Source organism: Bombina bombina, chromosome 1 (assembly GCF_027579735.1).
Source record: "Bombina bombina isolate aBomBom1 chromosome 1, aBomBom1.pri, whole genome shotgun sequence".
NCBI lineage: Eukaryota > Metazoa > Chordata > Amphibia > Anura > Bombinatoridae > Bombina > Bombina bombina.
In genome coordinates, this window is record NC_069499.1 from 1,330,572,736 (window position 1) to 1,330,596,563 (window position 23,828).

General features: G+C 38.0%; 1 protein-coding gene across 1 annotated transcript in view; it reads left to right on the forward strand.

Annotated features, from left to right (window-relative positions):
* Nucleotides 1–439: 439 nt before the first annotated feature.
* The window catches only part of FHOD1 (formin homology 2 domain containing 1), a 387,262-nt gene continuing 363,873 nt past the window's right edge, over nucleotides 440–23,828 (forward strand). Inside the window, exon 1 of the mRNA XM_053719455.1 lies at nucleotides 440–730. Coding sequence (XP_053575430.1) covers nucleotides 566–730 — 165 coding nt within the window. The 5' untranslated portion in view covers nucleotides 440–565. The remainder of the gene's footprint in view (nucleotides 731–23,828) is intronic.

The window sequence follows — 23,828 nt, forward strand, 5'->3', positions numbered from 1 at the left end:
TTGTTTTGTTAAAACGAATGTAATTGTTTTAGAAGCTACAGGCCAAAAGTTAACCTTTAGCTACATACTTACCCTAACAGCTTTTAGTATGTCCCATATTTTTTGGAGTATTTTGTCACTTTAATTAAAGAATTTATGTGGTAAATAAAACGTTAATACATAAATACAGGTTAATTCGGAAGTAATAAAGGGGCTACACAACGTGTTATTAGTTGGAACAACACGTGCATTAGCAAGTACCCTTTGTGTTCTTTGTTTACACCACTGTGTTTCCTCATTTGATTCCTGATCAGCCCTCAGTTCGTGTTACAAGAACAGGTTTCTCCCATCACCCTCAGGTCCCTCTTCTGTCACCCTTATACCTCGCAGGTTCTTTAGGTTCTGCTACAGTGCCACTGCCAGCCAAGAGCCCCTTTCACTTTGCCCCACCCTCTGTTTGACGTCAGCACCACACCTCCTCCCCCAGTGAGCGGAACTCCGCTCTTGCTATAGACACCGGGAGAGCCCGGCACGGACAGTACGGAGCAGACTCCGGCATTGCCGGATTAGAGTTTTAGCTGCAGCCATGGTCTCTTTACAGTGCCGTGTCCAGTACTTGGACGACATGGATCCTTTCATCTGCACCAACTTCCCGGAACCCCGGAGACCCCCAGTGTATAATTTTCCGGAGAGCACCCCGCTCAGCGAACAGATACCCGCCGTGCACAAGTTGCTAGAGGCTCCCCTCAAGGTACCGAGCTCACGATAATGAGGGTTAACCGTTATGTTGTTAGATAAAACTACAGCATATTGCTTAGTACCCTTCTCTGGCAGCCAAGTGGTTAAAGCTATAAGTATATAGGACATTTGCGACAGAGGTAATGTATAGGTGAACAACTAGAGTGAGGTGCGGAAGTAGTGAGAATACTGCGGGATAATGTTTGTTTATAGGGAGACTGACACGTGATGTATACAATAGGGATTATGTGTGAGTTCAGGAGCCTGAAGTTGGACATTACTAAGTGCTGTTCGCTGAACCTATAGGGGGATCAGAATGATAAATATTTTCAGCACCATGGTTACACAGCTATAGCAACAAGAGCAACTTAATGATGGATATAGAAGTTATTTAGGATCATTATTTAGGATCATTGTCCAGGAATCCGAAAGCTTTGCAAAGCATGATCCGCTTTTTTCATAGTGATGATCAGAATTACTGATCCCACCAGTCATTGAATTGTTTCACTCTCAGGTATTAGTAGATAATATTTAGTAAATTATATATTGGTGCATTCTGAAAGTAACATCTAGTATAGAGAAAGTAATGCCTTCATCTAGTATAGAGAAAGTAATGCCTTCATATGTATATATGGAATCTTCTGCAAAGTCCTGCTTGTTCTAAGGTAGCACTGTGTTTATGAGGTGCAGTATAGTCATTGATGGACAGCAGTATGTGGTTTTCTTGAAGCAGACATAATTTAGGAATTATTTAACCCTTTGGCTAGCAGGGAGGGCTGCAATTTTTGTTAATTGTTACGTTTTGCTGCCTCTATACTCAGTACTGTAACTAAACATTTTAGTATGTTTACATTATCCCATCGGCTGTTGTGGGTATATATTGAGGGCCTGTGTCAATCAAGCAATCACTTTTAGAATGTTGCAGGGTCCTGATTCTGAATCCTGTAGGAAGCAACCCAGTGCCCTCGGTGAAGGGTAAAAACAAAACAAAAATAAACACAATTACTCTAAAAGTTGGCAAAGTAAAGAGTGAAAGTACACAGCATATTTTATGCATGATTAACATTGTATGGGGGGGGGGGGGTAATTTTGAGTCTATTGTCTGTTCAAGTAATGTTTCCCTTTTTTGTAACTTGCAATAAATACAAAATTATGCCTCATTATATAATTATTTGACTGAACTTACATCAAATAGGTTCCATATTTGTAATAGATAAAATTGTTAAACATTTAGTCTAGCAAAATGTTACCACGCCTTCTTCCATATATGTTTCTATCCCAAAATTAGCTGAAGTAACTGTTGGCAGGCATGGTACAGTCTGGCTCCTTAGAACATACCTCTCTCTACTCATGACCCTTTGATCACACTCTGTTTTTAGTTAAAGCTTTTCTGGCAACTAAATAAGATTTTTGGTCTCCATAGCAATCAGACTCTGTTCAGCTTGATATCTGTTGTAGTTGTGGAATAATTTTGAAGTTGTGGGAGACTTTTAGCGCAACACTCATGGGTACCTTAGTAACTGACATGTTGTCAATGCATTGTGAAACTAACCTAGGGGGTACAAAAACTGTCAACAGATATAGCTAACATGTTAAATTACATGTTGGTCTCTATCTTTAGAATGTTAAATGCATACAGTGCTATAAACAGCCATAATTCTAAATTCAGGGTTGCTCTGAGTCATGTTACATGTTAAGACAACTGACTAACATCTCAGTCATAATTTAATTTGATTAGGTTGGGTTACTAATTTTTCTGAAAAATTGGTATCCCACCTACCCAGTTATTCTAAATGTTTCTCATTAGCAGACGCTAATGTTGGGAGTTTTTTTTTCTTTTTTCATTCATTTCCTGTTATTGGTAATAAACAATGACAGATTTTTGTTACTGTTACAGTCTAATCTTGCTTCACGTTTCTAGATTTTGGGCAGTACTAAAGTTATGAACTGCTGTGAGTACATTTATTTGCTTGATTTCTATTTGCACAAAGTGGGTCTCTTTTTGGAATAACTTTAATTAAAGGCCGCCAATTGTTAGCATGAAATTTCAGGATAAAAATATACACTTATTTTGTATTAGACCGTTTTTACAAAACACATTCATATACACTGAGCTCTGGAAATTGTTAAAATGAAAACTTAGGTATTTATTATCTAATTATTCCTGTTGGAAGCCTCCATTATCAAATAGCGCTTCTGAGCCTACTTAGGTATGCATTTCAACAAAAGATATAAAGAGAACAAAGCACATTATACCATAGAAGTAAATTGTAAAGTTTAAAAATGCATTCTCTATATCTGACCCATGAAAGTTTAATTTTGGCTTGACTGCCCCTTTATAAAAGCTTGATTCTGTTGCATGCAAAAACAAACTTACATCTACACATATGGCTATGTCTCATATGTTTATTTATCTAGATAGATCGATCTATCATCTATCTATCGGAAAGTCAAAATTAAACCTTCACTATTCAGATAGACTGTGCTATTTTAAGGCAATTTTACTTTTTTTTTTCTCTTGGTGTCCTTTGAAAAGAATATTTACATATCCTTCACTACTGGGAGCTAAATGGTGATTGGTAGTTACACCATTTGTCTCCTGTCATCGACTTGTTACTTTAACTATGTGTTTAATCAATTTGCAGGGGTTAGACACATGTTATATGCAAGCAATAGAGCAATAATAAAATGCTCTAAGATATTAGAACGTTTACATTTTGTACTTTTATATCCCTTTAAGGGAACAGCCTTAAAAAAATTACAAGCATCAACGTTTTTAGTCATGTTTGTTCACATTTATGCACTTTTGTCACACTGAACAACATTTCATATTGCTGACTGTGCCTGTGTATATATAACTGCAATTTGATATAATTATATTGTTCTTTCTTTTGTTTATGGGAATTGAAACTTTATGTATTGTGCTGCCAACATCCGATCTCTGCAGTCTTTAGAAACATCACTGCTAATAAAAGAATGGTTAGATGCAAAATAATACAAATATAATGATTACAGCTCATGCAGCATTAGAAAAACAAACTATAGGTTAGATGTGTACCTTTTTGTTTATTATTATTATTATTATTATTACTGCCAGCTCCTATTATTATTCTAAGCATAGCACTGTGGTAAAATAAAATGTAGGCAGGTGACAGTTTATTGTGTGGCTTAACAAACTTTATTTTTCTTATCCTTCTATTTTAATGTATTTTATTATGTATAGTTACACCAGATTCAGTAGAAATGAGAACACATTGTGCTTTATAGAGAAATAAATGATAATAATAGAGATATACAAAACACTTATACCGATTTGATCAGAAAGAAAAGGGCCCTACTCTAAAAAAGAGCTTACAGTCTAGAGTAGTGTTTCTTCCTTACAGTTCTTAGGGCCCACTGACAGGCCAGAGTTTCCACATTACCTTAGCTAAAAGCAGTTTCAAAAACATGGTTACTGATCAGTAGAATATTTCACTTGTGGTCTAATTTAGATATCCAAAAAATTTAACCTGTTAGTGTGCCCTGAGAACTGGAATTGACAAACACTGGTCTAGAGGTTAATGGTTGAATACGACAAAAATATATAGGAGCTTATAGAATGGTTTGGAGTTACAGCAGCAGTTAGTATATTAGATGTAAGTTCTTATTGGTGGGATACAGTGAGGAGTAACCTTTAGCAGGATAAGCGGTAAGCTTCTCTAAACAAGAACTTCTCCAAATAAGGCAAATAGTGGGTGGAGTTTGGCTATTGATAAACAATTGCAGTATAAAGGTGCTAATTTGTTTTACAAACGTTAAGACTTGGCTGATGTGTTATTCTGCAGCAACACAACAAAAATGTCTTGTAATTACAATGTGTTTACTGCCTTTTACATCAGCTTGTTCTGTTAGCTGCATATCAATCTTGTGTCTAAGCTCCCTGATCGATGGAGGCACAATTCTACAGTACTGTACTTAATTACTGGTGTCAGTAATTGACATTGTAGTCTCTATGTATTGTTTGCCGTCAGAGGGTTGGTCACAAGTTTAGGCATGTATTATTGGCATGTTGGTGTTTAATTGCAGCTTAGTGGTCCCCTGTCCTAAACTGAACATACCTGAGATGTTTGTTAAAGTGCAGTGATGCTCTTTCCGGTGCATATAAACGCGGGACTACTTAATCTAAAAGAAAAAGGTTTGCTGTTCTTCTTTTTAATAATTCAGTGCTTGACAAATATGTTCAAAATCTAGGAGCCAGCCCAAAAATCTAGGATCAAAGTATTTTTTCTTGGTGTGTATGTTTTTAATATAGATATATCAAGAAATTTGTAATTCTTCACCAAGCTAAGATTACAGGTCTAGATTTATACATACAGGATTCACAGGGCAGCATTCAAATTAGCCGCTTAAAAAATAGCATTTAGTGTGGTGCAGAAGAGGTAAAGTAGAGGTGCAGTATGGGATACAAATGGGCCGTTGGTGCAAATAACTAGAGGATGGTAATGTGGACCCACCTCAGATTTAACAACAATAGTTTGGGATTTTATAAGAATAGTTTTTTTGGGGACAATGCATAGGCATATCAAATAACACTTCTATATTAATTAGTACTGTGCAGTTATTGCAGACGGCTTGCTCGCCCATATTGTAAAATACTCCAGGACTCTGTATGTCTGCTCCGGAAATATCAGCACCCCAAGTAGCTGCTGATATTCAAGTTAGGAGCCTCCATCAACAGCGTGCACCCACAACCTGCAAGCAATCAGCTCTTCAAGTGCTTCTAAGCAGTAGGATGCCCAACACTAAGGGAGAGCCCCAGTGCTGCTGGAGGCTGTATAGCCGTCACTGGCACTAATCAGCCAGTGGGCAGGGAGTTGCCGCGCATCGACCACAGGAAGGCTTTGTTAAAGGGACACTGAACCCAAATTTTTGCATTTGTAATTCAGAAAGAGCATGCAATTTTAAGCAACTTTCTAATTTACTCCTATTATTAATTTTTCTTCATTCTCTTGCTATCATTATTTGAAAAAGAAGGCATCTAAGCTTTTTTTGGTTTCAGTACTCTGGACAGCACTTTTTTTATTGGTGGATGAATTTATCCACCAATCAGCAAGAACAACCCAGGTTGTTCACCAAAAATGGGCCGGCATCTATACTTACATTCTTGCATTTCAAATAAAGATACCAAGATAATGAAGAAAATTTGATAATAGGTGTAAATTCGAAATTTGCTTAAAATTTCATGCTCAATCTGAATCACGAAATTACATTTTTGGGTACAGTGTCCCTTTAATGAAGTATACCAGTGCTGCCTCTGTGCTGCAGCCAGCAGCGACGAACAGCGTGTAAGTGTTGCAGAATTGTTGCTTGATTCTCCGGACAAAGTGAAGGGGAAGCGCACTTGGGAGAAAGCAGGAATTTTGTAAATACAGAGGGGTGCGATGGGGTTCTTCACTTTGACCAGAGCATCAAGCAATAATTCTTTTGCACACAATGTTCCGTGGCTCCTGCAGAGCAGCATTGGTATACTTTTTCTGGAAGCCTTCATGCACCTTGCTGCACTCCTTCTTGCATATGCCACCAGGGATATCTGCTGCCAAGATTCTGGGACCTAGCAATTGGGGAGGTGCACAACTGGAAGGATTGCAAATCATCAAGTTGGCTGTACACCAAGATAATGCGCCCTGTCACTAGTGGCTACTGTGTAAACGATACCTTGCAGCACAATGTGAGTCTAAACTGCGTCGCAACCCCCTTTCCCCAGCATGGCCTAGAAATAACAAGCGGCAGCTGACTGGGTAAACGAGCTAGACGAATAGGTGTCTTAGGGGCTCCAAACCAGGGCGCCAGAGCCTAATTTTAATATGCCAGTGCTGCCCCGGCGCCCAGGTTTGTCAAGCCCTGTAATAATATACTTTACATGCCTGTGCACCTACTTTATGTACATGTGAAGCTGAACCAAAGTGTTGCTATGTCTGTGCACAGCTCTTCACAGTATTTTAAAATAATTTAATATTGACTGGACTAGTCACTTTGGACACAAACACACATTTTGTTGCTAGACAAAATGTAACACAAACAGAATAGTTTAAAATGATATGCTATGTCCGAATCACAAGAGAACATTTTTGGGTTTCATATTCCATTTAATTAAAGTTTTCCAATGACGGTTTAAAGCATATGACCTATTTCAATTCACTTAGTAATCTTTATTCTTGAAGAGATATCTAGATAGGCATCGTGCACATTTCTGGAGCAGTACATGACTGGAAATACTGCTGCCACATACTGTCCTTGAAAATGTATAACATTGTTATAACACTGCTACCATATATTGCTAAAGTCACAGGCACTCTCCTACACCTTCCTATCTGTTTTTCAACAAAAGATACAAAGAAAAAGAATCTGATAATAGAAGTACATTTGGAAATTTGACTGTTGAGCTGGGTACTTCATGGACTAGCGGGAGCTGCTTGGAAGAATCATGACTATTCCAGTACACAATGAGTAGGGGGTGGGAGTGGCTCTGTGACCGCATTTAGGAACATTTTATTAAAATCATCTTCTTTCATTCATTTTAATGCTGAAATGTAGTTGTAATTGTATGACAGAATGATTTTGGCTTTCCATGTAGTATCTGTTTTTATTTTTCATTTGGAGGATACTTTTGAACTTTATGTTCAGATATTCTTTTGCTTATTTCTTGTCTGTTTTGCAACTTGTGACTGGATTTGCTGTAGGAGTTCAGTAGTGACTTCCTATTATGACTAGTATATATCCTGTTCAGGATGAGGTGTCATGGATTACTCTGCCTTCAGTCTGACATTTGCTGAAACACTGGAAGAAAAATACTGAATTATGTGGCGACATTAAAGGGACAGTCCACTTCAAAAAAATGTATTGTTTAAAAAGATATATATCATCCCTTTTTATTATCCATTTTCCAGTTTTGCATAACCAACACAGTTATATTAAATGGACACTGAACCCAATTTTTTTTCTTTCATGATTCAGATAGAGCATGCAATTTTAAGCAACTTTCTAATTTACTCCTATTATCAAATTTTCTTCGTTCTCTTGCTATCTTTATTTGAAAAAGAAGGCATCTAAGGTTATTATTTTTCGTTCAGTACTCTGGACAGCACTTTTTTTATTAGTGAATGAATTTATCCACCAATCAGCAAGAACAACCCAGGTTGTTCACCAAAAATGGTCTGGCATCTGAACTTCTTGCATTTCAACTAAAGATACCAAGAGAATGAAGAAAATTTGATAAGAGGAGTAAGTTAGAAAGTTGCTTAAAGTTTCATGCTGTATCTGAATTACGAAAGAAAAAATTTGGGTTCAGTGTCCCTTTTAATATACTTTTATTACCTTTTTTTTCCAAGGTAGCCCCCTGATCACATGGCTATTTATTATCTATTGACTTGCATTTTAGCCAATTAGTGCAGTGTCATCCACAACCCACGAGCGTGAGCACAATGTTATCTATATTGCTCACATGGATTTGCAGTCTCTTGTTGTGGAAAACTAATACAAAACCATGTGATTAAGAGGCTGTCTATAGTGGCTTAGAAACAGGCAGACATTTATTTAGAGGTTTAAATGTTATAAAGTAAATTAATATAACAATGTTGGCTGTGCAAAGCTGGAGAATGGGTAGTAAATGCGTTATCTATCTTTTTAAACTATTACAATTTTGGTGTTGACTGTCCCTTTAACTTTGTTTTATCTGGTCCACACGTCTATAGCTGGTACGCACGTCTATAGCTAGTACGCACGTCTATAGCTGGTACGCACGTCTATAGCTGGTAACCTTTTATTTTTGCAAGTATAGTTTATGATTTTAGGCACTGTTGTAGTTTTTTTTAATATAACTTTAGATAAAGATTGTAACTTTGTCATAGAAGAAATGTATTCTTCACTTTTTCTGATCAAGACTTGATTGCTGTTGCTGAATTTACATTTTACATTTTCTTATCTACATTGGCTTAAAGGGCCATTATAGTCGAAAAGTTACATGCTTTAATTCCTTACAGCACGTCATTTTAAGACAAGTGACCTGCTTCTCTGTATTTAACCCCTTTGCAGGTGTTAAACATTTTAAGGTGCAGGATCACTCATCTTAAAATTACATTCATTTTTTTTTTTTTACTATAATGGCTCTTTAAGGAATATAGGATAATAATGACATGCTGTAATAGGATAGAGCATTTTATCACTACTCTGTTGCTTGAACAGAACTACGTGTTTAATCTCCTTAATCGATTAAACACATAGTTAAAGCCATATACAGAGCAGCGATGCACTTCAGATCCTGAGCTGAATGTGGCAGTGATTTGTGGCTATGCCTATGCTGTCTCTGAATGGCTCAACAGGTGTGTTCAGAGCAGTTGTGTTTTGCAAGTAAGGAGCTGACTTTAACTTTGTTTGAATTATTTGTGGGGGTTAAGCCCAAAAGTTTTGCATTAGTTCTAAATAATAAAAAATCAAATAAAAAAATAAATTACTATATCTATATGTATAAGCTGTATTATGATGTAAAGATTGCCTAAATGACATAAGATATTGCGATTTACATTTAGATCCATCCCCTCTCCAAACTGTCCCATTTTACAAATGCAAATATTCCAAAATCCAAACCTTTTTCAATTTCCAAGCAGTTTTTATAGAGGGGTTTCTCCCTGTATATACATTCTATGAGAAAACAATGTGTGTGGTCACTTAAGGGGACACTAAACCCAAATTTTTTCTTTTAGGATTCAGATAGAGCATGCCATTTTAAGCAACTTTCTAATTTACTCCTATTAATTTTGCTTTGTTCTCTTGCTACCTTTATTTTAAAAGCAGGAATGTGATGCATAGGAGCCGGCCCATTTTTGGTTGAGAAACCTGGGTTATGCTTGCTTATTGGTGGATAAATGTAAGTCTCCAATAAGCAAGCGGTAGCCATGGTGCTGAACCTAAAATGGTCTGGTTGCTAAGATTTACATTCCTGTGTTTAAAAAAAAGATATCAAGAGAACGAAGAAAAATTGATACTAGGAATCAATTAGAAAGTTGCTTAAAATGTCATGCTCTATCTGAATTATGAAAGAAAGAAAATTGGGTTCAGTGTCCCTTTAAGGTTGGAGGAGCATACCTGTAACCTGGGTAGAAACATCACATGAACATCTTTATTTAAAAATGGAAGATATTTTACCTTAAAATGTCCTCTGTAGCCACATACTATTGTAAGATACTTTAAAGGGACACTGAACCCAATTGTTTTCTTTCATGGTTCAGATAGAGCATGCAATTTTAAACAACTTTCTAATTTACTCCTATTATCAAGTTTTCTTAATTTTCTTGCTATCTTTATTTGAAAAAGCAGGAATGTAAGCTTACGAGCTGGCCCATTTTTTGGTTCAGACCCTGGATAGTGCTTGCTTATTGGTGAATACCATTTAGCCACCAATCAGCAAGTACAACCTAGGTGCTGAACCAAAGATGGCCCGGCTTGTAAGCTTACATTCCTGCTTTTTTAAATAAAGATACCAAGAGAACGAAGAAAAATTGAAAGTAGGAGTAAGTGAAAAAGTTGCTTACAATTGCATGCTCTATCTGAATAACGAAAGAAAAAAATGTGGGTTTAGTGTCCCTCTAATCAGGATACTTGTCTTGCGACTTGCAAGGGAACTTGATATGGAACGAACAGACACAGTCACTTAATTTCCCTCCTCAATTTAAAGAAGTTTCTTTCCTATGAAATCTGGTGAGATTATGGCTAATTATCTCAAGATTACAGTAAAGTGTGTACTCGCCACTCATGATGCTGATTTGTTTCACCATGCAGATGATGTAAAAAATAATACCTGAAGGATAACTGCTCGCAGGAGCACTTACTCGGGTCAATACATTTTGAGATAAAATATCTTTTTATGTAGAAATGTTTTGTGGTTTGTACAGATTTGCTGTATCACTTTCAAGTGATGTAGCATATGGATAACACGATCCTCTAATAACTTATCAGGCAACACATAATTACAATATCTATGCAGCCCTGTAAACATAGAGGCCACTTTGCTTACTGTCACTTCTACTTATTTGATTACTTTAAGCTGTCTGTGACTTTTGGTGATGATGACAAGCTGTACTAGTGCAGTGCAGAGATTGCTATCAGTTTATGGGAAGTCTGTGTACAAACAGGATTTTCTTTAGTAATCTCAGACTTGGTTATTCCCCTAATCCCCTCTTCTTACGAGACATTTAACTATAGGTTTTCTGTGCATGAAAATTACATTGTAAACCAAATCTGCTTAGTTAACCTGGCCCTAGAACCAATTTTAAAGGGACAGTCAACACTTCCGTTAACATTATTTGATATTGAAAAATAAAAGCCGAAGATCCGCCTGCACTATACCCCTTCTGCCTTGCCGCCTTGCTTCTGTACTAATCACTGTCGCTAACTTCTCTAATACCGGGTAAATATGGCAGCCGAACTCCCCCCCACCGTTACGTAGCTGCCTTCTTCTTCTTCTAATGATCAGCAAATCAGAATCCAATCCTCGGTCAGAAATTGCAAGCGCGTGCAATTTCTGACCGAGGATTGGATTCTGATTTGCTGATCATTTGAAGAAGAAGGCAGCTACGTAACGGTGGGGGGGAGTTCGGCTGCCATATTTACTGTCCCTTTAATGAGACTTTGGGTTCGATTTATCAATCCATGAGGGACAGGGAGTCACATATTTGCCCCTGTCCGCCTGAGCTCTCCTCTGGCAGGCAGCAATCTGCTGCCCGAATTTAACATTGCACCCAAGCACTCCTTTACCTTTGCGTGAAACCCCGCCGCCTCCCCGCGCACACCCAATCGCATGCGGGTAGGAGCTGTCAATCTCCCAAGTCGGACGAGACCGGGGATATTGAAATTCTCCACTTAAGAGGTGGAGAACGGGGTAGGGAAGCAGCGGTCTGATGATAAAAGCCCTTAAGGTCCAAAAACCAATTTAAGGCCATGTCATTTACTTTCATGGTAAAAAAAAAACAAAGAAAACTTTTAATATAATTAAAAAAAAAAACAATAATAGTATCAAAAATAATAATGTAGACCCTTAACTTTTTTACGGCAGCATTAATGGTAATTTTGTTGTGTGCTCCTCTCTTCTTTTGAAAATGCCAGAGGCACTTTTGTCTCTGACAGTTTTCACTGCTGTCTGAAGAATTACTGATATATCGAATTTAGATTGGTTGCTGGAACTCTAGCAGCAAGGGAAAGCACTGGAGCCAACTAGGGTTGGCACTGTGCCAGTACTTTACTGACATGGCCAGTTTTCTTAAGGCTTAGGTCCGTGTAGATAAAAAAGAATAGATATAGAATTAAATGACCTGTGATAGTGAAAATTCTTGTAAGTGTGTTGAAATCTAATTATGATGATTTTGGGATTTCATATCCCTTTAACATCAGTCCTAGCAGCTTTAATTTCCAAATTTTTATATGTTTGTAGTTATTTATTTTGCCTGGTTTTCCTGTTTTTCATGACAGAAGTGTTGGTTTTTTTCTTTTCCAACTTCAAGATAGACTATATTCTACAGGAGACTACAAATCATTAGTATGGACAGTTCAGGGGTTCATATATACATATATATATATATATATATATATATATATATATATATATATATATATATATATATATATATATATATATATATATATATATATATATATATATATACATACATACATACATACATACATACATACATACATACATACATACCTAACTACTAAGGATCTAAAAACAAAAATACAAAAAAAGGCTTTTAAATCATTCTATATCCTTGTACTGATTAGTGACAGCACGACAATCCTAATGTTACTTACTAATTAGACACAAATCATTTGTTTTAAGGCTGCATCATGGTGTCACTCAGGATTTCTGCTCTAAAAGGGTTAAATACCTGAAATGTACTCTTTACAACAGTAGTGATTTAGCGTAACCTCACATCCTTTTTAACAATACAGACTACAGACCCCTCAGGCAAAGATCTGACTTGATTCTTGGCTTGTAGATAATGTTTAACATTTTTTTTCCATGCTGCTTAATTATTTTTTTTAGTTTTTAGTGTTTTATAATATTTAACTTGCTGATGACTAGGAAGGAATGCAACACAGCACTTGGCAAGGGGTTAAATTGACATGGCTATGGTAACTTTTTTTTTTTTCTTTTCTTTTTTCCTCTAAACCAAATAATTGTGGGCTGCATAACCTTGGTTTGGTATAGTCAATAATGTGCAGCTCATGCTTTGTGCGCTGTCAATGACTTCATGCAATTCATTATAATGACTCCTGAACATGCCATTGTACAGAATACTTCCATATGCATCATTGTGTGTCTAAACGAACATTACCTCACATTTTATTCCCTTTAACTTTTTTTAAAGTAATTTAGTGTTCATGTGGTCTAAAAATAAAATAAAAAATACCTTTTTAGAGCCGGCTATTCCACTGACTAGAAAGCTGTTGTTTTGTATGTGTGTGACTGTGTGTGTATATATGTGTGTGTGTGTGTATGTATGTATATGTGTGTGTGTGTGTGTATATATGTGTGTGTGTGTGTGTGTGTGTGTATATATATATATATATATATATATATATATATATATATATATATATATATATTTCTAAGTTTGTTTATCCACACATTAAATTACACACAAACGCACAGAGAGACGTACAGAGGAGCAGTGTTAATTTCGTCGACTAAAACTAGACTAAAATGACTATAAAACTAAAGAAATCCTGATGACTAAAATACGACTAAAACTAAAATGACATTTTAGTCAAAAGACTATGACTAAAACTAAATCACAATGACATTTTAGTCAAAAGACTATGACTAAAACTAAATCAAAATTTGCTGACAAAAACATTTTATGCAAGGTGTTAATCAATCCCTATCCAATTACTGCTCTTTTGTAAAATTTACGAAACTTAATTTTATTAAATTTTAAGATATATAAAGAGATGTTATATACCACAACAGTTAAATCTGTTAAATCTGTATTGCATTTTCAAACCTTAATACCATAAATAAAAACAGGTTAATAAACCTTTACTCAAGGAGTATATAATGAGTTTGGAAGTTCTAGAGCAGTGCTAATATCGTTGCCGAAAATTTTTCGAATCTGTGAACAATCAATTGATTCTTCCTATAGAAATAAGCATAATCCACGAATAATGGTTAAAAGTTATGCTGTGCCTGTGCTAGCTGCAGAAACTTTTTGCTGTGTTGTTACTTGATTCTTGTTTTAATTATTAACAGAGAACTGTTTGAAGTTTTTATACTAGGTAATATGTGCAATACAGCCAATACAGTTTACAGTTTTGTTTTTTTATATTTTAAAGTTGCACGTCTGTTTGTTTATGAAACTTGGTTTTATTTTAAGTTTAATAAAGATGTTACATATCACAACGGCTAAATTTGTGTCTGTATTGCATGTTTAAACCTTAATACCATAAATATTAACAGGTGTTATGTTTACTCCTGGAGTATATAATCAGTTTGCAAATTATAGAGAACTGCTTAAATAATGCATTACACTTTAACTAAACCCCTTAGATTTTAGTCGACTAAAATCTACTGGAGATTTAGTCGACTAAAATCTACTGGAGATTCAGTCGACTAAAACTAAAACAATTCAGACGACTAAAACTAAAATGGCATTTTAGTCAAAAGACTAAAACTAAGACTAAAACTAAAACAATTCGGATGACTAAAAGACGACTAAAACTAAAATGGCATTTTAGTCAAAAGACTAAAACTAAGACTAAATTGAAATTTGCCGTCAAAATTAACACTGCAGAGGAGAAAATTATCACTGTAGTTTACTAGTCTAACGGGGAAAATGTTACTAGCCCACCCAATATTAAATAAAGGAAAAAAAGTCATAATTGTCTGCTGCAATTTCTTACTCATCCGTGGAAATTTCACACACACACACACATATATATATATAATATATATATAATTATTTTTTAGTGGTTAACTCTTCCCCCCCCCCCCCCCCCCCCAAAGAAATAACCAAATAAAAATATTGTTGGTGTTGGCTGCATATGTGATTAATTCTGCATGTAGTGTTGAGGTTGAAAGGCCACAGGTCACAACATGATCTTCCTGGGCTTTTTATCTGGCTTCAAATACTCTCTTCTTCTCTGCCAATCCGCACTATGTTAATTAAGTGACTTCTATATGCTTCACAGTGATAGGTTGATCAGTGCAGGAGCTTATTTACATATGTGCTTAATTGGCCACATTGAAGAACGTAATAAACAAAATTCAAGAGGCTTTTGAAAGGGTGTGTTCCAAGACTGCAAAACAATGCTCATTTTTCAAACTGACACGGTTTAAACATGTTTGAAACATTTTTTTTTTGTATCCATGCCTGCTGTTCCACTGTAGTTAATTTTATATTGCACTAATAAAATTGTGTTTAAAATCCATTTAACCCTTTTGTGGTAGTACAACAGTGGTCACATCGGAAGGAAGTTCCGATATTAACACTATTAGTAAAAATTAAATCACGTGTTCGTCAATACGATTGCGTGATTTTAAGATCAGGATCGGGTCATGGGGGACTGCCTACGCTGCTAGGTACACAACTACACACCCAGGCCGATCCTTGCCTACATCAAAGGGGGAAGCTGCAGGACACCATATTTTGGTAGGATGTTCCATGCCGTCCTAATGGCGTAAATGGGCTAAAGTGAAGGTAATATTTTCGGAGTTGGAACACATCAAAGCTTCTTTTGATCCTTACATAAGCTAATCGCTAACTTCTTATCTCTATATAATTTTAACTTTTCCAAATATATACATTTATAATTCCCTACCGTTTATATTACTGGTTCCTCCCAAACCCTATTTCCTGCTTTTCTGTTCTTTGACGTATAGAGCGGTCCCACCCGCTCTGTACGTCCCTCTGAAGCGCTTCACTATGCCCCATTTGAACTGCGCGTTCGCAAATCTGCGACATAGCTCTCTATTACGCATGCACTAACCGGCGAATTTATTGAATACATGTCATTATGGAAGTGTAATAGAAGTATTACGCATAAATAAGTGTGTTCGGCGAATTTAATAAAAATAATATTTAAATTATATATTTAAATGAAAATTATTAGCAGCATTGATTGTTACGCATGCGCGAATCGGGAGCACGCAGGGAATCCTAGATGAGCCAAAAAAATATAGCGCATGCGCAGCTCATAAAGGAGGAGGATGACGTTGATTGATGGCTGCCTAATGACCAGATTTTCAATAGGCTGTTCTAAGAACGTGATCCACACATAAAAAAAAATAAATAAAAAAAAATTGGGCTGAACTTTAAGTTTTTACCATCCCATATCACAAGAAGGATTTGAAAAATGTAATCTAATTAATTAGATTAAATTACTGCCAGAATATTGAGCCAGTTCTAGGTGTACTTAAAGGGACAGACTTTTTTTTTATCAGGACATTCTTGTAAGACTGACAGTTTTCAAATCTCCGAGTAAACATATATATATATTTTTTAAGTCATTACTTTTACGAAGCATTATAGTTGAAACCAATTATTCCAAGTAGTATTTATAAGTGGCACCAACTAGGAACAACTAGGAGTTGTGGCTTTAACTATTTGTAAGGCCCAGGCATAGCTAGCTGGCAGCTGAGAAAATTACTTCATTAATGTAAAATCAAGTGGTTTGGCTGATGTTCGCAGCTATGCATGAAATGTTACTTAATGGGACAGTCTACTACAGAATGTTTGTTTAAAAAGATAGATAATCCCTTTATTACCCATTCTCCCGTTTTTTTTATTTTTAAACTCATTTTTTACTTCTGTGATAACATTGTATCTAAGCCTCTGCAGACTACCCCCTTTTGACAGACTTGCATTTTAGCCAATCAGTGCCTTCTCATAAGTAGCTCCACGTGCGTGAGCACAATATTATCTATATGGCACACATGAACTAACGTCCTCTAGCTGTGAAAAACTGTCAAATGTATTCAGATAAGAGATGGCCTTCAAGGGCTTGGAAATATGAGCCTACCTAGGTTTAACTTTCAACTAAGAATACCAAGAGAACAAAGCAAATTTGATGATAAAAGTAGATTGGATTTTTTTTTTTTTTAAATTACATGCCCTATATCAGTTTCATTTTGACTAGACTGTCCCTTTAAAAATATACACGGCTGCCATATTTTACTCTTCAGACAGCCATATTGGCTTGGAATGGTATTCAAAAAAACAAGTGAGAATACAAACTTGCTGGAATTCTCGCTGCACATCTTTGTCCATCTACTTGCTTAAGTTACAGAAAAAAACAAAAAACGGAAATTTAGAAAAAAAATTCTAAAAAAAAAAAAAAAAAGAAAACCCAAAGAAAATATAAACTCCCCAATGTCTGTTTGTTTTTAAGCAGTGCTTGACAACATCTGTTAGCCGTACCGAGTGTCTTGAAAAAGTCTGCATAAGGCAGGCGAAACGCGTAGACAAGGACGGTCTACAGCTGGTTTGCCGCCTATGAAAAGGAACTTTCTTCTATAAGGTACGACGAGTCCATGGATTCATCCTTTACTTGTGGGTTATTATCCTCCTGCTAACAGGAAGTGGCAAAGAGCAGCAGAGCTGTCTATATAGCTCCTCCCTTAGCTCCACCCCCCCAGTCATTCTCTTTGCCTACTCTAAGTACTAGGAAGGGTAAAGTGAAAGAGGTGATAAAATATTGGTTTTTAATTTCTTCAAGCAAGAGTTTTTTGTTTTAAATGGTACCGGTGTGTACTATTTACTCTCAGGCAGCAGATGGATGAAGACTTCTGCCTTGAGGATGATGATCTTAGCATTTGTAACTAAGATCCAGTGCTGTTCCCACAGAGGCTGAGGGGTACAAGAAACTTCAGTGTGAGGAACGTTTTCATGCTATATAGCAGTGAGGTATGTTCAGTCATTTTTTCTGGAGAGACTGTGTATTTCAGAAAGGCTGACAGTATCCCCATGAGGGTAAGGGTAAGCAGTAATCCTAAGAGCTATAGAAGGGCATTACTAAGCTTGCAATAAGGGGCTAATTAAAAAATGGTTGACACTGAGTTTTTGAATGTTTGTGGGCAAACGTTTTGTAACTGGGAGTGCTTTTAACGTTTTGTGGGCAATAACGTTTTTTGGGCAACTTTATTGAGGGTACACTTGGCTTATTTTTTGGGTCTCAGAACCCACATGGCTAGTTTAAAACCGCTCTGGTGCGGTTCTTTGAGGCTGTAGAGACATTGAGTGAGATGGGCGGGGCCTATTTTTGTTCCTCAGATGCGCAGTTGTTTTCACCCAGCAAGCTCCAACTCCTGAGGGCCTTTGTAGATGTTTTGGGCCAAATCGAAGCTTTAACCCTATATTTACTATCCCTGAGGGCAGGTAGACGCCACAGCAGGGCTGTGGCAAGGTGCTGGGGGTGTTTTTTCTGGATTTAGGCCTAATTTCAATCCGGTTTGCACATTAAGGGGTTAAATGTTAAATTTCCTTGTGGGGCAAACTTAACTACACATATTGAGTCTGCTTGCAAAAATTTGAAAAATTTGGTGCATTTTAAAGCAGTTTTGCAGAACGTGTATGCTTTTTTTCTCTTAAAGGTGCAGTACCGTTTTTTTAAGATTTGTTATTTTTCATGCTTGTTTGTAGTCATTTACTAGCTTGTTCAACATGTCTGACATTGAAGAAAGTCATTGTTCAATATGTTTAGAAGCCATTGTGGAACCCCCACTTAGAATGTGTCCCTCATGCACTGAAAGGTCAATAAATTGCAAAGAACATATTTTTGCTACTAAAAGTATGTCGCATGATGATTCTCAATCAGAAGGGAATCAGGTTATGCCATCTAATTCTCCCCAAGTGTCACAACCATTAACGCCCGCACAAGCGACGCCAAGTACTTCTAGTGCGTCTAATTCTTTCACCCTGCAAGATATGGCCGCAGTTACGAATACTACCCCCTCAGAGGTTTTATCTAAGCTGCCTGGGTTGCAGGGGAAGCGCGGTAGGTCTGGTGTGAGAACAAATGCTGAACCCTCTGACGCTTTATTAGCCATATCCGATGTACCCTCACAATGTACTGAAATGGGGGTGAGGGATTTGCTGTCTGAGGGAGAGATTTCTGATTCAGGAAAGATGTTCCATCAGACAGACTCGGATATGATGGCTTTTAAATTTAAACTAGAACACCTCCGCTTATTGCTCAAGGAGGTTTTAGTGACTCTGGATGATTGTGACCCTATTGTAGTTCCAAAGAAATTGTGTAAAATGGACAGATTTCTAGAGGTTCTTGCCTACACTGATGTTTTTCCGGTCCCTAAGAGGATTTTGGACATTGTTACTAAGGAGTGGGATAGACCAGGTATTCCGTTCACTCCCCCTCCTACTTTTAAGAAAATGTTTTCCATATCAGACACCATGTGGGACTCGTGGCAGACGGTCCCTAAGGTGGAGGGAGCTATTTCTACCCTGGCTAAGCGTAACAACTATACCTATTGAGGACACTTGTGCTTTCAAAGATCCTATGGATAAAAAATTAGAGGGTCTCCTAAAGAAAATATTTGTTCATCAGGGTTTTCTTCTCCAACCTATTAGCATGCATTGTTCCTGTAACTACTGCAGCTTCTTTTTGGTTCGAGGCTCTGGAGGAGGCTTCTCAGGTTAAGACCCCATTAGATGATATTCTGGATAGAATTTGGGCTCTCAAGCTAGCTAATTCTTTCATTACAGATGCCACTTTTCAACTGGCTAAATTAGCGGAAAAGAATTCGGGTTTTGCCATTTTAGCGCGTAGAGCGTTATGGCTCAAGTCCTGGTCTGCTGATGTGTCATCAAAATCTAAGCTTTTAGCCATCCCTTTCAAGGGTAAGACCCTATTCGGGCCTGAACTGAAAGAGATAATTTCAGACATCACTAAAGGGAAAGGCCATGCCCTTCCTCAGGATAAGATCAATCCAAGTCAGTCTGGAGACCTAACCAGACTTGGAACAAGGGTAAACAGGCCAAGAAGCCCGCTGCTGCCACCAAGACAGCATGAATGGGTAGCCCCCGATCCGGGACCGGATCTAGTAGGGGGCAGACTTTAGCTCTTTGCTCAGGCTTGGGCAAGAGACGTTCAGGACTCCTGGGCTTTAGAAATCGTAAACCAGGTGTATCTTCTAGATTTCAAAGATTCTCCTCCAAGGGGGAGATTCAATCTTTCTCAATCGTCTGTAAACCAGACAAAAAGAGAGGCGCTCTTACGCTGTGTAGAAGACCTATATACCATGGGAGTGATCTGCCCAGTTCCGAAAACAGAACAGGGGCAGGGGTTCTACTCCAATCTGTTTGTGGTTCCCAAAAAAGAGGGAACCTTCAGACCAATTTTAGATCTCAAGATCCTAAACAAATTCCTCAGAGTCCCATCCTTCAAGATGGAGACCATTCGGACTATTTTGCCAATGATCCAGGAGGGTCAATATATGACCACCGTGGACTTAAAGGATGCGTATCTACACATCCCTATCCACAAAGATCATCACCAGTTCCTCAGGTTCGCCTTTCTGGACAAGCATTACCAGTTTGTGGCTCTTCCCTTCGGGTTGGCCACAGCTCCCAGAATTTTCACAAAGGTGCTAGGGTCCCTTCTGGCGGTGCTAAGACCGCGGGGCATAGCAGTGGCGCCTTACCTAGACGACATTTTAATTCAGGTGCCGTCTTTCCAAAGAGCCAAGTCTCACACGGAGATTGTATGGTGCTTTATCTGGACGATATCTTAATTCAGGCGTCGACTTACCAACTAGCCAAGTCTCACACGGACATCGTGTTGGCTTTTCTGAGATCTCACGGGTGGAAGGTGAACGTAAAAAAGAGTTCACTTATCCCTCTCACAAGAGTTCCATTCCTGGGAACTCTGATAGATTCGGTGGACATGAACATTTTTCTGACGGAGGTCAGGAAATCAAAGATTTTAACCATCTGCCAAGCTCTTCATTCCAATTTCTCGGCCGTCAGTGGCTCAGTGTATGGAGGTAGTTGGACTAATGGTAGCGGCAATGGACATAGTTCCGTTTGTTTGCTTGCATCTCAGACCACTGCAACTATGCATGCTCAAACAGTGGACTGGGGATTATGCAGATTTATCTCCTCAGATAAATCTGGATCAAGAGACCAGAGACTCTCTTCTTTGGTGGTTGTCACAGGATCATCTGTCCCAGGGAATGTGTTTCCACAGGCCAGCATGGGTCATAGTGATGACGGACGCCAGCCTATTGGGCTGGGGTACAGTCTGGAATTCCCTGAAAGCTCAGGGTTTGTGGACTCAGGAGGAGGCTCTCCTCCCGATAAATATTCTAGAACTGAGAGCGATATTCAACGCGCTTCTGGCGTGGCCTCAGCCTGCTTTGGCCAGATTAATAAGATTCCAGTCGGATAATATCACGACTGTGGCATATATCAATCATCGGGGGGAACAAAGAGTTCTCTAGCGATGTTAGAGGTTACCAAAATAATTCGATGGGCAGAGACTCACTCTTGCCATCAGCAATCTATATCCCAGGAGTGGAGAACTGGAAGGCAGATTTTCTAAGTCGTCAGACTTTTCATCCGGGGGAGTGGGAACTCCATCCGGAGGTGTTTGCACAATTGATTCAGCAATGGGGCACACCAGAATTGGATCTGATGGCGTCTCGTCAGAACGCCAAACTTCCTTGTTACGGGTCCAGGTCAAGGGATCCTCAGGCAGTACTGATAGATGCTCTAGCAGTACCCTGGTCGTTCAACCTGGCATATGTGTTTCCACCATTTCCTCTCCTTCCTCGTTTGATTGCCAGAATCAAACAGGAGAGAGCTTCGGTGATTTTGATAGCACCTGCGTGGCCACGCAGGACTTGGTATGCAGACCTGGTGGACATGTCATCTCTTCCACCATGGTCTCTGCCACTGAGACAGGACCTTCTGATTCAAGGTCTGTTCCAGCATCCAAATCTAGTTTCTCTGCTGCTGACTGCTTGGAGATTGAACGCTTGATCTTATCCAAGCGGGGTTTCTCTGAGTCGGTCATAGATAACTTGATTCAGGCTCGAAAGCCTGTCTCTAGGAAAATTTATCATAAGATATGGCATAAATATCTTTATTGGTGCGAATCCAAAGGCTACTCATGGAGTAAGATCAGGAGTCCTAGGATTTTGTCCTTTCTCCAAGAAGGATTGAGAAGGGGTTATCAGCTAGTTCCTTAAAGGGACAGATATCTGCCTTATCAATTCTACTGCACAAGCGTCTGGCAGATGTTCCAGACGTTCAGTCGTTCTGTCAAGCTTTAGTTAGAATTAAGCCTGTGTTTAAACCTGTTGCTCCGCCATGGAGTTTGAATTTAGTTCTTCAAGGGGTTCCGTTTGAACCTATGCATTCCATAGATATTAAGCTTCTATCTTGGAAAGTTCTGTTTTTAGTTGCTATCTCTTCGGCTCGAAGAGTTTCTGAATTATTTGCATTGCAATGCGACTCGCCTTATCTTGTTTTCCATGCTGTTAAGGTGGTTTTGCGTACCAAACCTGGATTCCTTCCTAAGGTTGTTACTAATAGGAATATAAATCAGGAAATTGTTGTTCCTTCTCTGTGTCCTAATCCTTCCTCTAAGAAGGAGCGTCTGTTGCACAACTTGGATGTGGTTCATGCTTTGAAGTTTTACTTGCAAGCAACCAATGATTTCCGTCAAACGTCTTCTTTGTTGTCTATTCTGGAAAACGTAGAGGTCAAAAAGCTACGGCTACCTCTCTTTCTTTTTGGCTGAAAAGCATCATCCGTTTGGCATACGAGATTGCTGGACAGCAGCCTCCTGAAAGGATTACAGCTCACTCTACTAGAGCGGTGGCTTCCACATGGGCTTTTAAAAATGATGCTTCTGTTGAACAGATTTGTAAGGCTGCGACTTGGTCTTCGCTTCATACCTTTTCCAAATTTTCTAAATTTGATACTTTTTGCTTCTTCGGAGGCTATTTTTGGGAGAAAAGTTCTTCAAGCTGTGGTGCCTTCTGTTTAACCATCTGTCTTGTCCCTCCCGTTCATCTGTGTCCTGTAGCTTTGGTATTGTATCCCACAAGTAAAGGATGAATCCGTGTACTTGTCGTACCTTATAGAACAAAAGTAAATTTATGCTTACCTGATAAATTAATTTCTTCTATGGTACGACGAGTCCACGGCCCGCCCTGTGAACCAATGACAAGGGGCAAATAAGTGCAGCCACCAATCAGCAGCTATCTCACAGTAGTGTATTGCTGCTCCTATCTAGGTATGCTTTTCAACAGAGGATAACAAGAGAACAAAGCTAATTACATAATGGAAGTACATTGGAAAGTTGTTTAAAATTACATGCTGTATCTGAAGCACTAAAGTTTTTAATTTTGCCTTTACTGTCCCTTTTAAGTCTAATTATTTTCCTTAATGGATATCAGGTAATAATAAAAAAAAAATGTTGAAGGCTGCATAAAAAGTTTAGATGTTATCTATTTCCTGTATTTTAAGAATAAACTTTTTTTTTTTTTTTTTAGTTTCCTCTGTGCCAAACGGTGACACAGTCTGAAATCAGCTACGTTTAATAGGCAATGATCCCTGTTTTCAGGATGTTCATGTTGTGCAATAAAGACATTTGCTTGTTTTTGCAAACATAATTTCTAGCAACATCTGTTAAGGTTTAAGATTTATTCTCTGCCAGTTCCCATTTTTAGTTGGCGTGGGATGGACCACTTTATTGGCTTGGCATCTCGTTTTGAAGGATAGTGTCTCAGTTACTGGCATATGAACAACGTTGAGAAACCAGTGTATGATACCTTGGCTTGATCCCATGGTAAGGCAGAGAAGTGAAAACATTGAATGCTGATTTGAAAATTCATCACTTGCAAAGATTGTAATCAGGTTTGTTGAAATCTTGTGGAGATGAATATCTGGGTCCCATACTCAGCAGGTGCAATAGACAAAGAGCACACACACACAAGCTTTTGTGTGTAAGTATTAATCTCTTCACCTTACATATAATACATAATGTATATCCTGACAGGAGATATTCTTCTCTAGTTATTTTTAGTAAGTGTAATAAAATGGTGCGGGTTATTTTCT